The following is a 19,256-nucleotide window of genomic DNA, read 5'->3' as shown; positions in this document are numbered from 1 at the left end:
CACTAAATTTGCCCTGAATCTGCTGCCCGGTTCACGAGAGGGAGAAAGAGAAAAAAAAAAAACCAAAACACACAAAAAACACCAAACCAACAACTTCTCGCTTGCAGTTACAGACAACTATCAGGAGGAAAGGACGGCGTGATGTGACGCCAAGTGTGAGTTAATGAATTTACGCCTCTGCTGCTGCAAGAGCGAGCCCGGTCTGCGACTCCCTAGTTGACGGATGCCCATTAATACACCTGCATTCACGCTTCGGCCGTGGGGAGGCACGCAGGGATTCAGTGCGGGGCGGCACAGTTTTGCCAAGTCCTTTCGAAACGTCAATACCCTTCAAGTTACACCCTAAGGAGAACGATTTCTCTTGATTTCCGAGCGTACAGATGACCGGGGCGGTTTTTCTGCCAGTAACCTTCTACCTTTCTATATGTGCCCGCGTGTGCGTGTGTGCGTGTGTGTCTGTGTATACATATCTATCTCCTAGAGAGGGATTAATTAGCTGGGTTTGAGCTGAAAGAGGCTGCAGTGACGAGCCCAGTGGCGATTGGCCGCTCGCCTGCCTGGCCCTGCCTTTATAATTTCCACACGAGTGCATCTGGGCTCTTATACAAACCAACAGCCAGCTTCTTCTGACATATACACACACACACACGGCACTTTTTCCACCATCTGATTAACCACCCTGCACACACACAGTGATTACTACGGGAAAACATAAATAAATACGAAGAGGTTTTATTATTTTGACTACTGGAAGCCTCGCTGTGTCTCAGTGCAACTTTTGTTTTTCTTGCTGCTGGGGAAGGTGCAGCTCTCGATGCTTTCCTCTCACTCACGGACCCTTTAAAAAAAGGGGGAGGAAAAATATCGCCCCCTCCAGTCCCCCGCCCGCACCCCCCCTCCCCCCCCGCCACACACACTTCAAGACGGCTGATCTAAAAAAGCAGGAAGAGAGCATCTGAGGAGCAGCAGCCCCGGCGCATTTTGAAAAACATTTGTTACATTTCAGAGTGCGGCAGCCTGTTTCTCCTCTGAAGTTGGCTCCAGCCTTAGCAGCCGCATTGGATCCCACAGCCTATTGCGAGACTCCGGTATACAATCCGGATCTCTGCCCCAACATGATCGCGGCCCAGGCCAAGCTGGTGTATCATCTGAATAAATACTACAACGAGAAATGCCAAGCCAGGAAAGCTGCCATCGCCAAAACGATCCGAGAAGTCTGCAAAGTGGTGTCGGACGTGCTGAAGGAGGTGGAGGTGCAGGAGCCTCGCTTCATCAGTTCCTTGAACGAGATGGACAATCGCTACGAGGGGTTGGAAGTCATCTCCCCCACGGAGTTCGAAGTCGTGCTGTACCTGAACCAAATGGGGGTTTTCAACTTCGTGGACGACGGCTCCTTGCCGGGCTGCGCTGTGTTAAAGTTAAGCGACGGGCGCAAGAGGAGTATGTCCCTCTGGGTGGAGTTCATCACGGCGTCTGGCTACCTCTCCGCTCGCAAAATCCGGTCCAGATTTCAGACTCTGGTGGCTCAAGCCGTGGATAAGTGCAGTTACAGAGACGTGGTAAAGATGGTGGCAGACACCAGCGAAGTGAAGCTGAGAATCAGGGATAGGTACGTCGTGCAGATCACTCCGGCGTTCAAGTGCACGGGGATCTGGCCGCGGAGTGCTGCCCACTGGCCGCTTCCCCACATCCCCTGGCCGGGACCCAACAGGGTGGCGGAGGTCAAGGCGGAAGGCTTCAACCTCTTATCCAAGGAGTGCCACTCTCTGGCCGGCAAGCAGAGCTCGGCCGAGAGCGATGCCTGGGTGCTGCAGTTCGCGGAAGCCGAGAACAGACTGCAGATGGGCGGCTGCAGGAAGAAATGCCTCTCTATCCTCAAAACCTTACGGGACCGTCACCTGGAGCTGCCGGGCCAGCCCCTGAATAATTATCACATGAAGACTCTGGTTTCCTACGAATGCGAAAAGCATCCCCGCGAATCGGACTGGGACGAGTCGTGCCTGGGGGACCGGCTCAACGGGATTTTACTGCAGCTCATCTCCTGCCTCCAGTGCAGGAGGTGCCCGCATTACTTCTTGCCCAACTTAGACCTCTTTCAGGGCAAACCTCACTCGGCCCTGGAAAACGCGGCCAAACAAACGTGGCGACTGGCTAGGGAAATACTTACCAACCCGAAAAGTTTGGAGAAACTTTAGAGGGTGACTATCAAACCGGCCCGACCGATAAATCTGCTTATTTCCCGATGAAGTTTAAGCTGCCTGTTCGAAAAGTCAAATCTTTCCACCTGACAATGCAAATAATATTCTCTTTTAAAAAGGAATATAGCTTAGGCTCTTCACAGAGAAAAGCAAATAAGAACAGCAAGTATCGTCCCTCTTATCTTCGTCACAGTTTTGCAGTTCCCCGTGAAAAAAAAATAAAAAGGAAAAAGAAAAAAGAAAGTATGTCACCCGGAAAGCAAAAATGGCCGTAATTTAACATGATTGTGACCATTCTGCCTAGAAACGGTACCAACGGATTATAACAAAACCCCGGTATTTTTATGTAAACCCTCTGTGAGTAAAAGCTATTTGGATATGCCACCTGAACAACCCTAATGTACCTTTTAATTTGTATCAAATATTGTGATTTCACATTGTCTTTGAAATTGTGGATGTTGGTGTTTTGTGATTTGGTGAACAGAAGTAAAATTGCCATTTTGGATACTTCAAGGACATTTTCTGCTAAAGAGAAGATACCATTTAAAAAGGTAGATTTTATCATGGTACTTTTGTTAATTGTCTTTTGAAGTGTCTGAACTTAACAAGTTTACATTTTTCGTTTCATATATATTGCTTGTTCTATTTCTAACATTCCATAAATATACTTGAAATGTTATTTAAATATATTCAAAAGAAATTTGGATTCTGCTTATATAATAACGCTTGAATATTGGAATTATATATTTGAAAATGCACTTGAAATACACTGGATAATTACCTTTTGTGTTTTAGATTTTAATTTCTGTTGCTGATTTATTTAATTACAAGCTAATAAATGAAGTAAAATGCATATGGGTAAGCGTTTCAATACCGCATCAAGTTTTCTACTTGAAAAACCAGAGGCAGCTATGTTTTGTGAATTTTGCCTTTCTGTTGATAGTTGCTTAAATCAGAAAACTTAAGGGCAGCCGCCTGATTTTGCATTTTGAATAGTTTTGTAGAACAGGGAAATATTGGTGGTACAAACACAGTAGAATTTAGCTGCGGATGACCATCAGCAACTGTCAGACACCGATGTAGTTCTTAATGCAGTAACACTTTTTCAGCCGTCAGAAATCTATTTTCGAAAGGTTTACTGTACGGCAGTGATGTGTTTCTGCTCGGTTTTGAACAAAGCTGAGGAAACACAACATATCCCTGAAGCAGCCAGTGTACTGAGAAGGAGTGAGCCTGATAAAACTAGCATTTTGGCGCAAGCAGTAATAAAGAAGAAAATAAAATTTATAGGTGAAAGGTTCAAGCCGGCACCAATAAAGTGAACAACAATATTACTTCTGACCTACAAATCCGTTATGAATGTGATAAGATCGCCAGTTGCACTCCCAGAAATCAAGCCCCTGCGCTCCCAGGGCATTCAGAGGGAATAACATGTGCGTGCCTACAAAACTGCAAGTGATCCAAAATTGCCTATCCGTACTGCAACGCCTGGTCCTTCTCAGTATGCATTTCTTTAAAGAGGCTTTATGAGCAAAACGCAAAATAACAACGCGGATTTTGTTTAGTACCCTAACAGTCAACAAGTGCTGAAAGAGGCCGATCGCCAGTGTAACACCCACCAGCAACTATTTCCAGTGGGTGCGCTTTAACGAAACCGTTATACCCAGCGATTGTGACAGAATCTCTTTTTCTAGCACTGCGAAGAAAGTTCCAAGTTTGAGCAATTATTCGTCAAAGAGAAATCACCTTATTACAAACGTATTCAGACGAGGTCGCTAGCATTTTTCTCCGAAATTATTTATGATTTTTCTTCAGGGGAAAAAAAAAAAAAAAGGTCCTTGTAAAAAGTACCTCCCCTATTTTCTCTCTCCTAACATTTTCCAGCGCAATAACAAAGAAATAAAGCAACAGCGGTAAGAATAACACGAGACGCAGGCGAGAGGAGCGCCCTGTAACACCCGTCCCTTCCCTAAGCCCCCTCCTCCCCCCGCGGCAGCCCCCGCTCCGCTCCCGCGGGGAGGAAGCCACGCAAAGGTTTCTGCTCAAGTCACGCACCCCTGCTCTGCTGCGGCTGGGCTGGAGGGTTTCGCGGAGCCGGAGGGGCGGGGGGGCGGCGCTGGGGAATTGGTAGTAGTAAACGACTTCAGAAAAAAACAGAGCTTTCCCAGGAATCAAGTCTTGAGTACATGCCTATTTCCCCCTCTTTTTTTTTTTTTTTCCTTCCCAGAAAATAAGCATTAACTTTCATTTCAGCAGTGTTTACTCAAATGCGCCGTATTTTCTTACATGGAAACTAACGTTCTTGAAATAACGGTATTCTCCGATATTCTCGGAAGGGGTAAAACCCTCCGCTGGGGAAGGCTGCGGGCTGAGACTGCTGCTCCCTCCAGGGATTTCAGAGCAATTGGCTTAACTACTAAATCTGACCACGTTCATACAAAGGCACCGAGCGAAAGGCTGTCGGAAAACGCGCACGCTGCCGTAATAGAGGATTTAACATCATTAATACATTGCGCGCTTCCCCCCCCCCCCCCTTTTTTTTTTTTTTTTTTTTTTTTGATAAAACGCAGCGAGAGGAGGCGGACGGGAGCGGAGTTTGGAGAGAGGGGGCGGCTCCGGCGCACGTGGGACGGGACCGGGGCCGGGGCCGGGGCCGGGGCTGGGGCCGCCCGCTCGCCGCACTCACCTTAGGATCGATCTTCTTGAAGGCCGGGTCATCCTCGTCCACCTCGAAGTAGATTTCCGTGGTGGTGATGGAGAGCGTCCCCTTGGCCACCACCACGGGGGCGATGAGCTGAGCCGGCGTGCTGAGGACCACGGGGCCTGCAAGGCAAGGGCAGCGGCGTCAGGTTGGAGGCGCCCGGCCGGCCCATCCCCGGTGGCCCTTCCCCTTCCCTCCGCCGAGCGAGCGCCCGGCGAGCCCCCTAATAAACTCTGTTTGTAAACCGCCTTGTTTATTCCCCCCCTGCCCGCGGTCAGCGCTTTGAACTCCGCTGTCAGGACAGAAGCGAGTTTGTGAGCTCCGGGGTTGCGAGATAAATCAGCCAGCAGCGAAATGCAGCGGGGTTAGAGTGAAAAATAGCTGCCTCTTAGAAGTAGGTCCCTTCTCTTTTCATGCCCTTTTGCTCCTCGTTAACACTATCGCTGTTTATGTGCGATAGCGGCGATTCGTTACAGACAGCTTCGACCTGGCAGCGAGGGGTCCCCGCGGCGGCCGGGCCGGGCCAGGCCGGGCCGGGCGGGCGGCGGAGCATCCCGCAGCCCCTGCCCGCTACACCGCCCCTGCGAAGCCTGGGGACATTATTTTTAACTCTGGGTCCAGACCTCAACTTCAAAAGTACCGTGAAAGACTTTTTTTTTTTTTTTTTTTTTTTAACCTACTTCAATACCACAGGCACATAAAGGCTAGCATCGTTAAATATATTTACGGCGAGATAATTATTATTTCAACTTGCTGTCACTTAATCCTTTTAAAATTACTGTAACAACATTTCGCTCAAATATATTCCTTAACGAGACGCTTGCAGGGGCAATGAAAAGATGGGATGGGGAACACCTATTGTAAAAGACAGCCTTCTCCGCACAAATTGTTAGGTTTTAATTCAGGAAAAAAAACTTCTGCTTTAATGCGAAAGACAACAGGGGATCACTTTTTCACCATCTTATCTTCAATATGAATGCAATCTGCTGTTAAAGCTGACAGTGTCGGTGTTTGGGAAGCTCACTTGCTCTAATTAAAAGAAAAGATTAAATATAAAACACTCTTCTAGATTTAATCACTAAAGCGTGTAGGGTAATTTGTATACACATATACAAACACACGCATCCACAAACACACATCTGACATACGAATAATAAAAGCCTCAGTATGGAGAACCTGGGTCCAACATCTGACTGACGCACCTTTCAGAAACTGGCAAACTGGTCATCTCAGTGAACGCTAAAAAGGGTTTGGTTGGTTTTATGCAGTTAAAATCCCCTCTGCAACAAGGAAGACCTTGCTCAGATGGCAGAGAGTGCCTGCATACGCTCCCAGCTGCCGTCCCCAGGCACTGAGCTCTCTGGGGACGGCGGCAGCGGCTGCTCGGGGCCCGGCGCGGCCGAGGCAAGCCCTGGGCTGCGGTTCGCACCAAGGCTAGCAGGCACGGATGCAACCTTTCCTCCTCCCCCAGCACTGCACGCACTTTACTACCAGATCTTGCAAGCCACACTTCAAATTACTCACTTAGCCCAAATTAGTCCTGTATCTAACTGTCATGTTGTTAACGTTTTACTTTACTGTAACACCCAATTTGAGACGGTATTGCACAATGTTTTGTCATTTACGCTGCAAAATAAATAAAGGGGAAGGCACGGATTACTGTGTGTACAAGGGGAAGCTAAAATGCACAGTTTCAGTGACAGCTTTCAGCAGCCCAGCGTGGCAGGCTGGATAATATTGATACAAACTCTATTTTCTTTCATTTTATTGTTTTCCATCTCCTAATAAACCGGGGTAGCCTCTTGACCCCAGTCAGCTGATCGGAATCACATGCGCCGGGCTTGCTTTGCTGCTCTCCCCGTCTCGCCTCCATCTTCTCTCCCTCCCTTGGCGGTGAGAAAGGAGCCGAGCCGAGCCAAGCCGAGCCGGGGAAGCCCGGCTGCAGGCTCCAAAGGGCAGGGTGATCGATCCGAAACGCCGCTTTAAAGCCTCATCAATCTTCATCTAGGTTGCTCAAGTAATTACGCCCGATTCTCTTGTACGATTACAAGTGGATTTGGGTTTCTATTCCCCAGGCCCCCTTTCTTTGTGTTTACAGAAGGGGGGTCTGGGCAGACAGCGGCTCCCTGCCCTGCAGAAGCACTTGCCCTCTCAAGCAGAGCGTCCCAGCCCTCCCCTCGCCCTTCCCCGCAGCGCGGCCGGGAGCCGCCGCTCGGCCCGGCGCACGGTGGTGGGCTCCCGGGCCTTTGTGCGGGAAGAAAAGCGCCTTCGGAAGATGCGTCTTGGAAACGACCCGATCTTCTATCATTTTAAGGAGGCGTTTGTGGGCTTTGCTGAATCCCAGAAGGAAGACCATCAATTTAATCCAATTACCTCTTTTCCCTGGTGCTGCGTGGCTAAAATAAAAATAAAGCCACGGCTATTTAATGGTCAAAAGGCCAAAACCTATAATCTGACATCCAGGAGAAGACAATAGGTGCACCCCGGATAGCGGGTGTGCTAGCGAAATGCACTCACGTACTGGAGGAGGGAGCAGAGCTGCAAAAGCAGGGGGTGGATGTGGAGGGAAAGGGGACATCCACTTCTTAGCCCGTTACTGAACGCAGGGGAAATCGGGGATTTCTGGCTTCCGCCCGAGAAAAGGCTCCGAGGTCCCAGACCGGTACCTCGGCATCTGCCCTGTGTTCTGCTGAAATGACACCCTAGGTTTGTTGCAATGTAAACATGTCAGAGGTATTAAAATGCGACAAGGAATAAGCATTATTGTACTTTCCAGATGAGAAAACGTTTCCTTGTGGTTTTTTTCTTTTTCTTTTCTCCTTTGGTAAAAAAGAAGCAGAAAGCATAACAAACAGTGATCAAATTATGGGATTTCAGGGGAGAGGGGTGTTCCAACTAAGTTGAAAAAATCTTTGCAGATTTTTTTTTCTCCTGAAAGCACAAAATGAAAAAAATATTCGGTATTAACAGTGTGTCATTTTTACACTTGTCCTTTGGAAATCTCCAATTACAACTTCCAATTCCATAGCATGTTTAAGGAGCACTGAGTCTTTTTGTTGTAGCCTTCAGGGAGCAAGCCAGCCACTGAGAGAATACGAAATTAATCCACTACAGCTATAGAGAGAGAGGATTATGTTTTAATCCCCTTTGGGATAGTCTCTGGTTTTTAAGGATCCGATATTAAAATGTTTACATAGAGCATAATCAAAATACTGCAGATTTTCCATATGGCACCGAGCTATCGGGAAGCTTTGGGTCCCCTTCCCAGACCCAATTGATAATCTAACGAAACAAAAGCCGGGCACACCTGAGCCAAGAGCCGCGGGACGGGCTCATTCGCATGCGGGGAGGATAACGAGCTCCGGCGACCAGCCTCACCCCGGCCCCTCTGCGGCGGCGAGCTGCGCTTTTGCAGGGGATGTAAATATTCATCCCCAGCGCGGCTGTAGCCATCGAGAAGCGCAGCGCAGCGGACTCTGCCGGCACTCGGGGCCGCGCCGCCGGGGGCACGGGCCGGCAGCGGCACACGGGGATGCTGCCGGGCGCTCCCCCCGCAGACCGAGAGCCACCGGCAGCACCGAGGGCACTTCGCTTCCAGCTCCGGGGGAAAAGCCAACCTGTGGCTGCTCCGCTTCACCAGGCAGCCTGGGGTTTGTGGAGAGGACACGCGTCCAGACTGCTTGTCAGTTGTTGAGACTCTACACCAAGAGCATCTCTTTTTAAGGATGATTTCGTTGCCTCTTCCCAACCTCTCGGAAGCGGTCGGGGCGGCCCATACCAGGGAGGCAGCGACCTAAGAAAGAAGTTCTGGCCTTAAAACCAGACCAGAAATCACTTCAGATCCACACGTCTTGTAATCTCTTCAAATGGAGAATTTTCCGCTTTGCCTGATCCCTGTGGTCGGCACATGTGATTTACATTTCTAAAATAAACGCTACTGCACATATACGTTTTAAAAATAATATTTCCTTTCCAAAAGTAAATGATTGTGGGATTAGAAGGTCCCAGTGAATAAAAGCAGAACGTAATCTCCCTCCTCCTCTCCCTTAATTTTTATTGAACAGAGACTTCAGTTCTTTTATGTAGGTCTTGTATCTTAGCTCTTGTATTTTTCAAGTTCAAGCAAAGAAAGTCAGTGCGAGTGAAAAGTTCTATAAGGTGGAAGCGTTTGCTATCTGCTAAAGCAGTATCAGTAAAATTACACCTCATAAGGAAAGCCCCAAAAGAACGGTATTTTGAACTGTTATTTCAAACATTTTCATAAACTCTCATTCTTAACTGTAAGAACTAAAGATGTGTTACATTTATGAGCCTGAAAATTACAAAGGAGGTATATTTGCTAAAATGATTGGGCATAATTACTCCTAAGTAGGACAAGATATATGCTTTTATATGCTGAATTATGAAAACAAGCAATTTATCTGCTTCAGACTTAAAAGTCTAACTTTTAAAAGAATATTTTTGTGATTACTTATAGATGACAAACTACTAGCTAGGACAAATACTTTGAAAACATATCCAATCAACTAGACTAATTTAATTTTACAATCTACTGGTAACTATTTGGAAAAAAAAGGTGGTGAATATTGTCATGTTTAATTTTTAGCTGACACTGTTTTAAAAGAAAAAAATCAATCTTTTTTTCATATACCATTTAACATGGAAAATACAAAACAGATTAGCTGAAACTAATAACTTTACTATGTAAAATAGTTTGCATAAACTACAATTTGTAATTTGATATGATACTTAAGCAAGAATCTTAAATATTAGGAATAATTATTAAAAATCACTCACAATGTACCTGAAATAACACAACTGAAATTCCCTCATCACTTTAATTCTAAAGCCAAATGTAGCTGACACTAACTTGCACTTAAAATGACTACAAATCCTTATACTTGAAATTTATACATAACACACACTCAGGCACACAAAAACTTCAGTTTCTTGTAATATAAATCACACAGCATATAAGCAGAAACAGGTATAGGCATCAGAAGCCTTTGGGAAAAGCTCTGTAGTTAGAAAAATATTTTGCCCAATTAACATAATTAATATAATACATGCACTGCCATGTAAATAACAAGTAAACAACATAAGAGTCCTAAAAAACAATTCACAGAATTTAGTCTTTTTTGTTCCTATTGTCCTCATAAATCTGATCCAAACTACCCTTTAAAAAGACTTCTGCAGTAAATATATTGAACTTACATGAGGATGGCTGCCCCCAATTTGTTCTCCACTATAGCAGATACAGGGAGTAACTCCTTCACTCAAGCCAAGGCTTTTATAAGAATGTATATATACGGCTCCCTTTACATATCACTTTCAACAGTTTCAATAAAGAGAATAATTTGCACAACTTTTTGATTGCAAAAAACCAGAATCTAAGTCTAAACATGACTATAATCTTGTTTTTCTCCTCCTCCACTGAATAACAACCCCAGTTCCTTTCCCCTGTTTTCAGAGATATCCAAGCTTACTTTGTTGGCTTTTTACTTTTGCACAATCATATGTTTCATATTGTGAGGGAGGGATTGATTTTTATTGTTGGTTTAAATGTCATTGCCAGTGTGGATAGGCCCTGATATCCAAAATTTTCCCCACTTTTTCTCCCTTTCGTCCATAAAGCATGTAACACTACTATTAACATCAAAGATCAACTTCAATGGTCTTTTTCAACAACAATAACTAAACAATTACAGCAACTCAATTCTCTTAAGTGGTGCCCTAACAGCAAACAAATGTGTTTGATTAAAAAGAAAATGTAAATAAAAATAATCTTACATACTACAACCGTGAATCAAATAGTAAGAAGTAAATACATATTCTTGATGCGATCATGAAAATAGTTAAACATAGTGTTGCTTAAGGAAAAAAAAAAGTTATTTTTTCTCAAATATATACATACTTTCCATACATTTCAATTAAGTGACATATGCACCTCCACAGGTAAATTATTATTTTAATTCCATACCTTCCTGGTCACATTGAAAGAAAAATATAAAATAGTACTTCTTCCTGAGAGAAAAACATATTTCATAATATTCCTAGGAATAAGTATCTCTTTATATTGATCCAAGTGTGATAGAAAGCAACCACTTAATAGAACGGTTACAGCATATGCAGAGACAAGTTCCATACCATACCAAAGTCAATCTTACTAGGTATCTTCTCACCATGGAACAATTAGCTGTGTTTCTAATAGCCTAAAGAAACTCAGAAAATCAACTTTTGCCCCCTTTTGCAGGTAAAGTCTGATTTGCTCTGTGGCATACATGAGAACTTCTGAACTGTGCTCAAGCTCTGAGTGGCTTATGTGGGTTCAGTATTGTTCCAGGAGGTGTTCGACTGCCAACCTGCCAGATGATCAGGTATTAATAATAATCAAGACTCCCCTTAATGATTTACAGCTGGCCAGAAACTTAAATGTTTGGGATAGGGACCTCACTATTGCGATGCATACATTTGCCACTTCAAAGTTAGATTCAGTGTGCTCTGCCTGAAGCTATACCTTGGAAGGACTGAGTAATTTAAGCTGGTTTAGAAATTGAGAAGTTGATTGTTAAGCAGTGCATCCAGATGTGAGTATACTACACCAATGCACTATGACCCATGCTAGCTTCCTCCTCATTTTCAGGTAAAATTTAAGGTACTTCTTTTCAGCCTAGAAAACCTTAAGTGATGCTGAATATGCCCACATAAGTGACAGTTTTTCTCCCTGAGAGAGCCACTATAACTGTCTATTTAATCAAAAGGTAACAGAAAGAACACACCTTAGAAAAGCATATTTAATGTTGGAAGAAGAAAGGAGAAAGCAGAGATGGCATCCTGCTATAGCAGTATATACCTGAAACAGGAGCTCATTTTAACGAGTCAGGAACACACGGGATCAAATCCCAGTTGCAAGTCTGAGTAAACCAGACTTGACAGGTATCTTATATAGTCCAGCTTGTGTACCTTGTCATGCCAATAGAGCTCAATTGATTAGAAATGAAATGAAAGATGTGAGCCCTCAGCTTTCATTTCTTCGAGTCTCCATTCTGGAGAAGCTCTTCAGGATACACTGTAAGCCTTATACTTCCTGAGACTGTAGTGAAGGGAAGTGTTATGTTCAGATAGCTTGTGATATTTTAAAGTGCACTTATTTGGTTAGCTACTCCTATATGTGTGTGGGAAGAAAGGAAAAATTGTTGAATTAGCATATAACTTGCTAGGTATATTTGGAAGAATTATCTAAGATTCAATAGTTGTAACTTCAAAATTATCTGAAAATACGAGTATCTCTAAACAACACCAGAATGAATAAAGAATGTTTTTGAGTGTAACTGTGCCTACTGGTTGATTGCATGTTTTGCTTTCCCACAGTTAGGGAACTTCTGAAGACTCTCCACAAAGATTCTCTGGTACCTAATAAAAGGAGAACCGATATGCCAGGCTCTGTCATGTAGGCTTTCTTCCTTAACAACCTGATTTCACTGCAGGAATTTTATTGCTTCTGAAGTCCTTACTCCTGTGTTAAAGTTTGTTCAAAATGGCTTCCAGGTTCAGAAGTTACAACGATAGAGGCTGACAGAGGATGCTCAAGTAAACCTTGTTTCTTTAGAAAGCCAAGCTAAAAGCATTTGCGTAACAGGCTACCAGTGAGGACTGTCCAAATGCACTGGATGAGGCTGCCTCTCATACAATTTCTGACCAATGAAACCAGGACTAACCAAATTGTCTTCTTGAGTGATTTTTTATCTTGCTTCTATAACATGAATGCCAAAACGACAAAAAAAAAGGCAAAAAATCCTGTCCATAGGTCAGTGAAAGTTCTGGATACATTCCTACCACCAGTCTACTTAGGTCTGTCACTATAGGGTCTTGTGAAGATTTTGGAGAACAGAGGTTTTCATATGGAAGTCAATTGCATAGTGAAGAAGAAATAAGGTGCAGAACTGTGCAGTCTGGCTCCTTATGTCTAGGCCTGTCTTTCTGTAGTCTCTCTCCTCTATATCAGATAGCTCATCAGCTTGACCTTTGGTCACCTAATGAGTTCCATCCAGGGTGTGGTACTTCAGGACAAGGGAGAAGTTACAGACCTATGCACTAGGCAAATGTGTACTCATAGGCTCCGTTGTAGCCTAATTCTGCAGTCTTAGAAGTTTCAAATAAAAAGAGTTTTGCATGTTACGGGGAAAAAAAAGAAATTTAAGTAGATTGGTAAGAGTAGACAGTAAGAGCACATGAAGCATTCTCAGAGACTTCCATAAATAAAAAACAACAAAGTTTGAATTTATTTAATTTTAAAGCTTGGAAAGCAGGAAATCCGGCTGCCTTTTTAAAAGTTGAAGATGCTGAGACTTAGAATGGGGTGCAATAAGGTACAAAGAGAAGAGCTCTTCAAAGCTGTGCTTAGTAGCACTATCGTATATGACTGACAACCACCTTATAAAATATTAAGCTATTCTGGATAGTAATGTGGAAAAAATGATTAGAATAAACACTCAGTTGTCTAAAAATAGTATGTTATAGAAACTGTGGGGCTTTTTTTTTTTGTTTTCAGTATGAAAGCCAACTACATATCAAAAGTATAACTGTTTTCAGTTTATGCTTGAATCTATACTCTAAATTGAACTCATACAAATATGATTTTCATTTTTATACTTAGACTTGAGGATCAAAATCTGAATATATAATAAGCAGAAACTATGTAAATCTGGCTGCATTAAATTTCCATGTTTGGAAGTACAAGGGTTGTGTGGTTACGTGTCTACCATAAAAAGGGAAAAAGAATCACTCTTCTTCCACATTCCTGTCCTTTCCCCAAACAAGCAGCCCCTCACAATGACATTCCTATCTTGAATGCTAATTTGCAAGAAAAATGGAGTTTGAGGGGAGAAAACTACTCAGGAGTGCATGCTGAGTTCAGTGAATGGTTTCCACTGAGAGCTTGAAAAACTAGGAGAAATATTAAGACTTTTTTTGGTGTTTTCTAATGAAAATTTGGTATTTGTTATTTAACTGGTAAATTTGTGTGTGCACATACACATACACACTTTCTTAAAGAAAAAAACATAAAACATGGAAAAGCTTAAGGTACCTTAGCCACCTCCAGACAGAGAGAAAAAGAGAGTGAGGGAAAGGGACAGCAAGAGAGGGGAGAGAATGGGAAAAAAGGAAAGAGAATAACTACTGCCTCTGATTCTGGAAGCCTTAGAGCTGCAAGCTGTTGGAGGCTGAGAGAGAATTATCAGGAAGCATCACTGCATACTTGTTACAGTCCTTCCTGGGTTGCTGCTTTCTGCCCCCCTGGGGTCCCCACAGACTGTAAGTGCCATTCAGAGACATTGGTGTATGGACTGCAAATGCCTTAGTGGAAGGAGAGAATGTGATGGGCGGCAGGACTGTCCCAGCCTCGCAGGAGAGGACACACCAGGGAGGGAGGAGAAGGGCTGGAGAGGGAAGATGAGACCACTCTCAGAACCACTGTCATGCTTTGCCCTCCAGGAGCTGAGAGGGATGAAGACGATTCCTCTCCTCTCCTCTCCCCTCCTCCAAAACCCCCTGGGTAGACTGTGGTCACTGCTGGACACAATATAATGTGCTATTTGGTCCTTTCTTTCAACCCATTACTCTGACAGCAGATAACATATAGCAAAACTTTCTCTAGTTGGCCCTAGACAAATGATGTTGTTTTTTTCCCTGCAAAATCTAATAATTTGAAAATCTGCCTTCTCAGTAGAGGTGCAAGTTATTGTTCTTTTCTTTAATTAAAAAAATCTACCGTTTGTCTAACTCCATTAACAAAAACAATGGAAATGATCCTACATACCTTAAAATCATTTTGAGATGGCAACAGAAGAAAAAACAAGAAAATGTGCCCCTCCATTACTCCTTAAGAATAGGTAAGAAAAAGTTGCAAACAGCTTTGCTTACCAGAGGTTTTCTACACTGGTCAACTCTTGTAAAGAAAATTCAGTCTCAGATTTTGGCCATTAGAAATGTTACTGCAACTAAATATATATATGTATAAATGTTAAATGCATATTATATATATATAAAGATGAATCATTTGTATTTAAGTTTTCTATCCTGAATACTTATTTTGTGTGAGCTTTTTGTGGCTTTAGATGCAGTTCCTTGGTGTATTAGTGTTTTTATTACTGCATCTGGCCCTATGCAAAGCTTCAAAATAATTTCAGAAATGTAAATGAGTCCTTTGTTAGAACCTGGAATAGACAATTTCCCTATGGGCTAAATGATTTACTTTTTTTTTAGGTACTGCCATACAATTTTAACTGTAACTCTATGTAGTAGAAATTTTGGCATTATTCCAATTTCCTCTAATGACAGTGTCAAATATTTTTTCAATTGGAAATCACTCATAATCATGATGATTTTTCTTAGTATGTCTGAAATGAGACAAAAGGCTTATTTTGCATAGGCCAGAAAACAGATGTTGATAATGTTTGGTTACCACCAGTCTTGCCTGGACTTCAAACAGATGACCTGGAAGTGAAAGGTCTTATATCTCATTAATAATAATACAAGCTGTCAAATCCTCATGACCCAGTGTGTTCCTTAGCACAGGGCAGTAAGTCAATACACTCAGCACACTACCAGGAAGTCTGGATAGAGGGTTTATCACATTTAGTCCTCAAGCTAATGTGGACTAGCTACCCATGCTGGCTTGGATGGAAAATTGGCTTTGGTTTATCTGTAGTAATGCTGTTTTCTAGAAATATTTCTACATGGAAGTTAAAGGTTGCTAAAAGTTAGGGCAGTGCTGGGATGCTGCATCTCACTCAAACCTTCCTGGCACATTTATATTGTGAGGGGTTTCCCTCCACCTAGAGACAGATGTCCAAGAAGAAGGGAAGATTCTGTAGTGAAGGTTAAGACACATTAAGACTAAAATGCATTAAAGGCAGTTAGTGGCTTTTCTTGGGTTTATTTGGATAAGTTGCTCAATCTCCTCGTATAATGGAGTGAATAATACGTATTTATGCTTGCAAGACTGTTGTGAGGCTGTAATTCACTATGGCTTATGAGGAAGTCAGATTCTGAGTTGATTGAGCCCATACAAGTAACCAGACAGATGCCTGCCAAAGCCTTTTGTCTTCCTAAAATAACCCAAAGCATCATATCCTCCTATCTTTAGTTCCTTTTTTCTTTCTAGAAACTACTCTTTCAGGAGTAGCAAAAGACTTTGTCAGGGATACTTTGCTTGGCTGGAGCCTATTTGCTGTTGTTACCAGCCATAAGACAAAATAGATGAAATGTGCTCCAGTTACAGAACATGTATCTTTCAAAAATGTCATTAAGGCTAAATTCTGCTCTCAGATGCGTACAAACAATTCTCAGCAAGTCAACTGCAACTTCACAACAAAGAGAAGAGAACGTATTTCTAAAATGTAAAATTCATAAAACCTGAGTGGTTCAACATTTATTCTGGTTTTTTTTGTTGTTTGGTTTGGTTTTTTTTATGACCTATTTTAATGCAAGATCAGTGCTTTAATAAAAAGTTTGGGGAAAGAATATTAATTATCTGTTAAAACATATTTTCCTTTGAGAATGCCAGCTTATGATATTAGAATACTTCCACATATTTTTCATTTTGAAAAAATCACCTACTAAGCAGAAGACAAACTGTTAGCAAATTTGCATTCTCAGGCTCTTAAGAAAAAATGTAGGTATTTAAGAGCCCTACTGCAGCATTAGAAAATCGAAAAGGAAAAGAACAGGAGAAGAGTTAGTAATGTCAACTCACTACAGTGGATTTGATTGTATTACCCACAGATTCACAATATATTAGAAAACTGTTAAAATCGACTGGGCTATCTCAATCATTAGTTCTAAACAGAGATGTGACTTGCCTCTTGAAGTGAACAGTCTGGGAAGAAAAGGAGCTAAAACTGAAACAGAAAAATGTAAAATATTTTAATACATAAATGCTAAAACAAGAACAACATCTTTTGATAACTCATACTGTAAGACAGTTAAAATACTGCTTTAGTTAAAAATCTTGATGCAAACTTAGAAGTCATAATTCTAAGACCATAATAACATGGAATCTGATTTTTATATTTTATTAAAATGCTACTTAATATACCGAAATCTGACCAACTGCCATTGCAACATATGGAATACTGAGATTATATAATAAAAATATTCAGACTATAATTATTTAAAAATTCTCCATCCCATATGTAATTTATCAAAGTGAACTTTACATTGATTTGTGCCACATGGTCGATGAAAACCTATAAAGAGTCTCTGGAACAAAAGGTATGTACAGATAACTTTGTACGAGCAGTTTCAATCTGTTTCAAACTTTCTTTTCTTTTAGTTTTAACTTCAAAAATCAAAACGTGGTAATATTTATATTCCCTTAAAAGTTTTCTAAAACCTAAAGAGTTGTCTTTTTTAAAAGGTGTCATAGTTTCATGGAATAAACAATGTTAAATTGTTTTAGTTAAATGTAGACAATCTTAAATCAATTTAAACCTGGTTTATAATGATTTTGTTTAATTCCTATCCCTTACTGAGACAATCCAAATCGTTGTAAACTAGGTTTAAATTGATTTAAGCTTTAAAGTTAAATTGGAGGCATATCTGAAGATAGAAATCCCTATGTATCATTCCGCTCTGAATAGGAAGTAGATATAAATGGTGCTGTGATATACCATAACTTGATATATCTCCAAGATTTCCAGATCACATACACTGAATCTACATATCTTTAAAATTAGACAAGAATGGACCGTATGGCTTTATTGGGATCTGCTCTTCAGAGCCATCAGAGGTTGTTCTAACCTTCTTGGGCATAAAACCCACCTTCCTTGCCTACTGCTTTTCTTGATTTCAGTTACTGCACTCAGGTTTCAGAGTCACATTGTATAAACTGAAAACCATGGAAAGCAGTGGCATCATTATATGCAAAATCATGAGGGAAAACAGAGGGTATGGAGGGACTCAGATTTTTTTCACTGATTGGTAAAATTTACAGAAGACATATGATACTGTGTGTGACCATGAACTCTCAAAATCATTTCAGCTCCAAAACCGAGCAACAGTCAAGTAGCAAAGGCTGCAGTTAATCTGATAATAAAAATGAGACAGTGGAACGTGGGTTCTTTTTGAGAAACTCACAGGTTTTGGTACACATATAGCACCATTACCACATCACCTCACCACACTTGGAAGCATTTTGCTTGCCCTGTTAGTGTTGATAGGGAAAACAAAGGCTAAATTCTGACACTGTTAAAACAGATGTTCTGTCAATATTTCAAAAGTTAACTTGTTTCAATTTCTACAATTTCTGTTTTTCTAACATGGACAATATCTCCCAACTTCTATAAACTTTAAAAAGAAAGGACTAGCATTACTATGCCATGTCTTGAAGGAGCAGGGGATGCCATATATGTAGTGATCTCTAGTAAAAGGGTACATTGCACATAAATACTTAAGGATGCATTGAAATATCAGTCTTTTGCAGAGACATGTAGCTATAGGGATTGTATTGCATTGGTATGTTTGAACAAAATGGCAGTGTTGGGGTATATATAAGAACTTCACATCTGACTCTGAGATTTGCCAGACTGGGCAAGTATTTTTCATGTCCACTTTGCAGTTCTAATCAATATTTCATGTAATTGCATATTGCAGCCTTTAAACTATAGCACTGTATGCAGATTTAGTTGGAAGCACTGTTCTTAGGTATAAGAACACAGCCAAAGCAGTGTCGAGTTTTCCTTCTAAAGGAGAAAGCGACATTGATCAAATTATCCCAGTAACGATCCTGCTTGATGCACTCTTTTATTGACTTAAGACAACAGTGTCTCAGCAATGGTTAGCTGCAGATTGAGAAAGCGAGCAGATTGACATATTAAATGTGATAATCATACACTGAAGGTGGATCCCAAATAAAAGCATTTACTTCCCCCCTCAGCTCTGCTCTAGTTTCAAAGTATGAAACTAACTTTCATGTAGGCATTTTTTGCTTTTCTTTGGTTGGTTTGTATGTTTTGTTTTTACCATCCATTTATAATCTTATCTTTGCTACAAATTTCCACTTTGTCATCAGAAGAAAGTGCAGGAGCAAAGGTAGCTATTCTAGAAATTCAATTATGCAGAAAAAAAACCCCTGAGACATCACAAAACTTCCCCTTAGTGGAGTAATTTAATAAAGGTATTTTAAAAATATAAAAATTTCATACTGCATTTCACAGTTCTCACATTTTTATCTCGTCTGAGAGAACAGCGCATTTTCAACTTTCAGCATGCCTTTCTTTCCAGACTATGTCTTCAGGAAAGGTAGTATTGCAGACAGAACTGTAACAGAACCTGCTAGAAGATGGATAAAACTG

The 19,256-nt window shown here is 41.7% G+C and overlaps 2 protein-coding genes across 5 annotated transcripts in view; one reads left to right on the top strand and one right to left on the bottom strand.

Moving 5' to 3' along the window:
- The window catches only part of NBEA (neurobeachin), a gene marked incomplete at its 5' end in the record, with an annotated part of 522,572 nt that overhangs the window by 151,815 nt on the left and 351,501 nt on the right, over positions 1 to 19,256 (bottom strand). For 3 of the 4 annotated variants that reach the window (XM_082332786.1, XM_082332789.1, XM_082332787.1), the window contains one exon: positions 4,885 to 5,021. In XM_082332786.1, coding sequence (XP_082188912.1) covers positions 4,885 to 5,021 — 137 coding nt within the window. Of the gene's footprint in view, positions 1 to 4,884; positions 5,022 to 16,763; positions 16,803 to 19,256 lie in introns of all 4 variants that reach the window. The other variant, XM_082332788.1, reaches the window with a different exon arrangement.
- Positions 1,116 to 2,195, top strand: MAB21L1 (mab-21 like 1; the record flags this gene model as incomplete). The annotated part of the gene is made up of 1 exon (XM_082304298.1): positions 1,116 to 2,195. One exon carries the CDS (start codon positions 1,116 to 1,118, stop codon positions 2,193 to 2,195), a length of 1,080 nt encoding a protein of 359 aa, XP_082160424.1.

This window comes from Platalea leucorodia, assembly GCF_965183815.1.
Source record: "Platalea leucorodia genome assembly, chromosome: 2".
Classification (NCBI taxonomy): domain Eukaryota; kingdom Metazoa; phylum Chordata; class Aves; order Pelecaniformes; family Threskiornithidae; genus Platalea; species Platalea leucorodia.
Note: the sequence above shows the minus strand (reverse complement) of the source record. Positions and strands in the feature narration are given on the sequence as shown.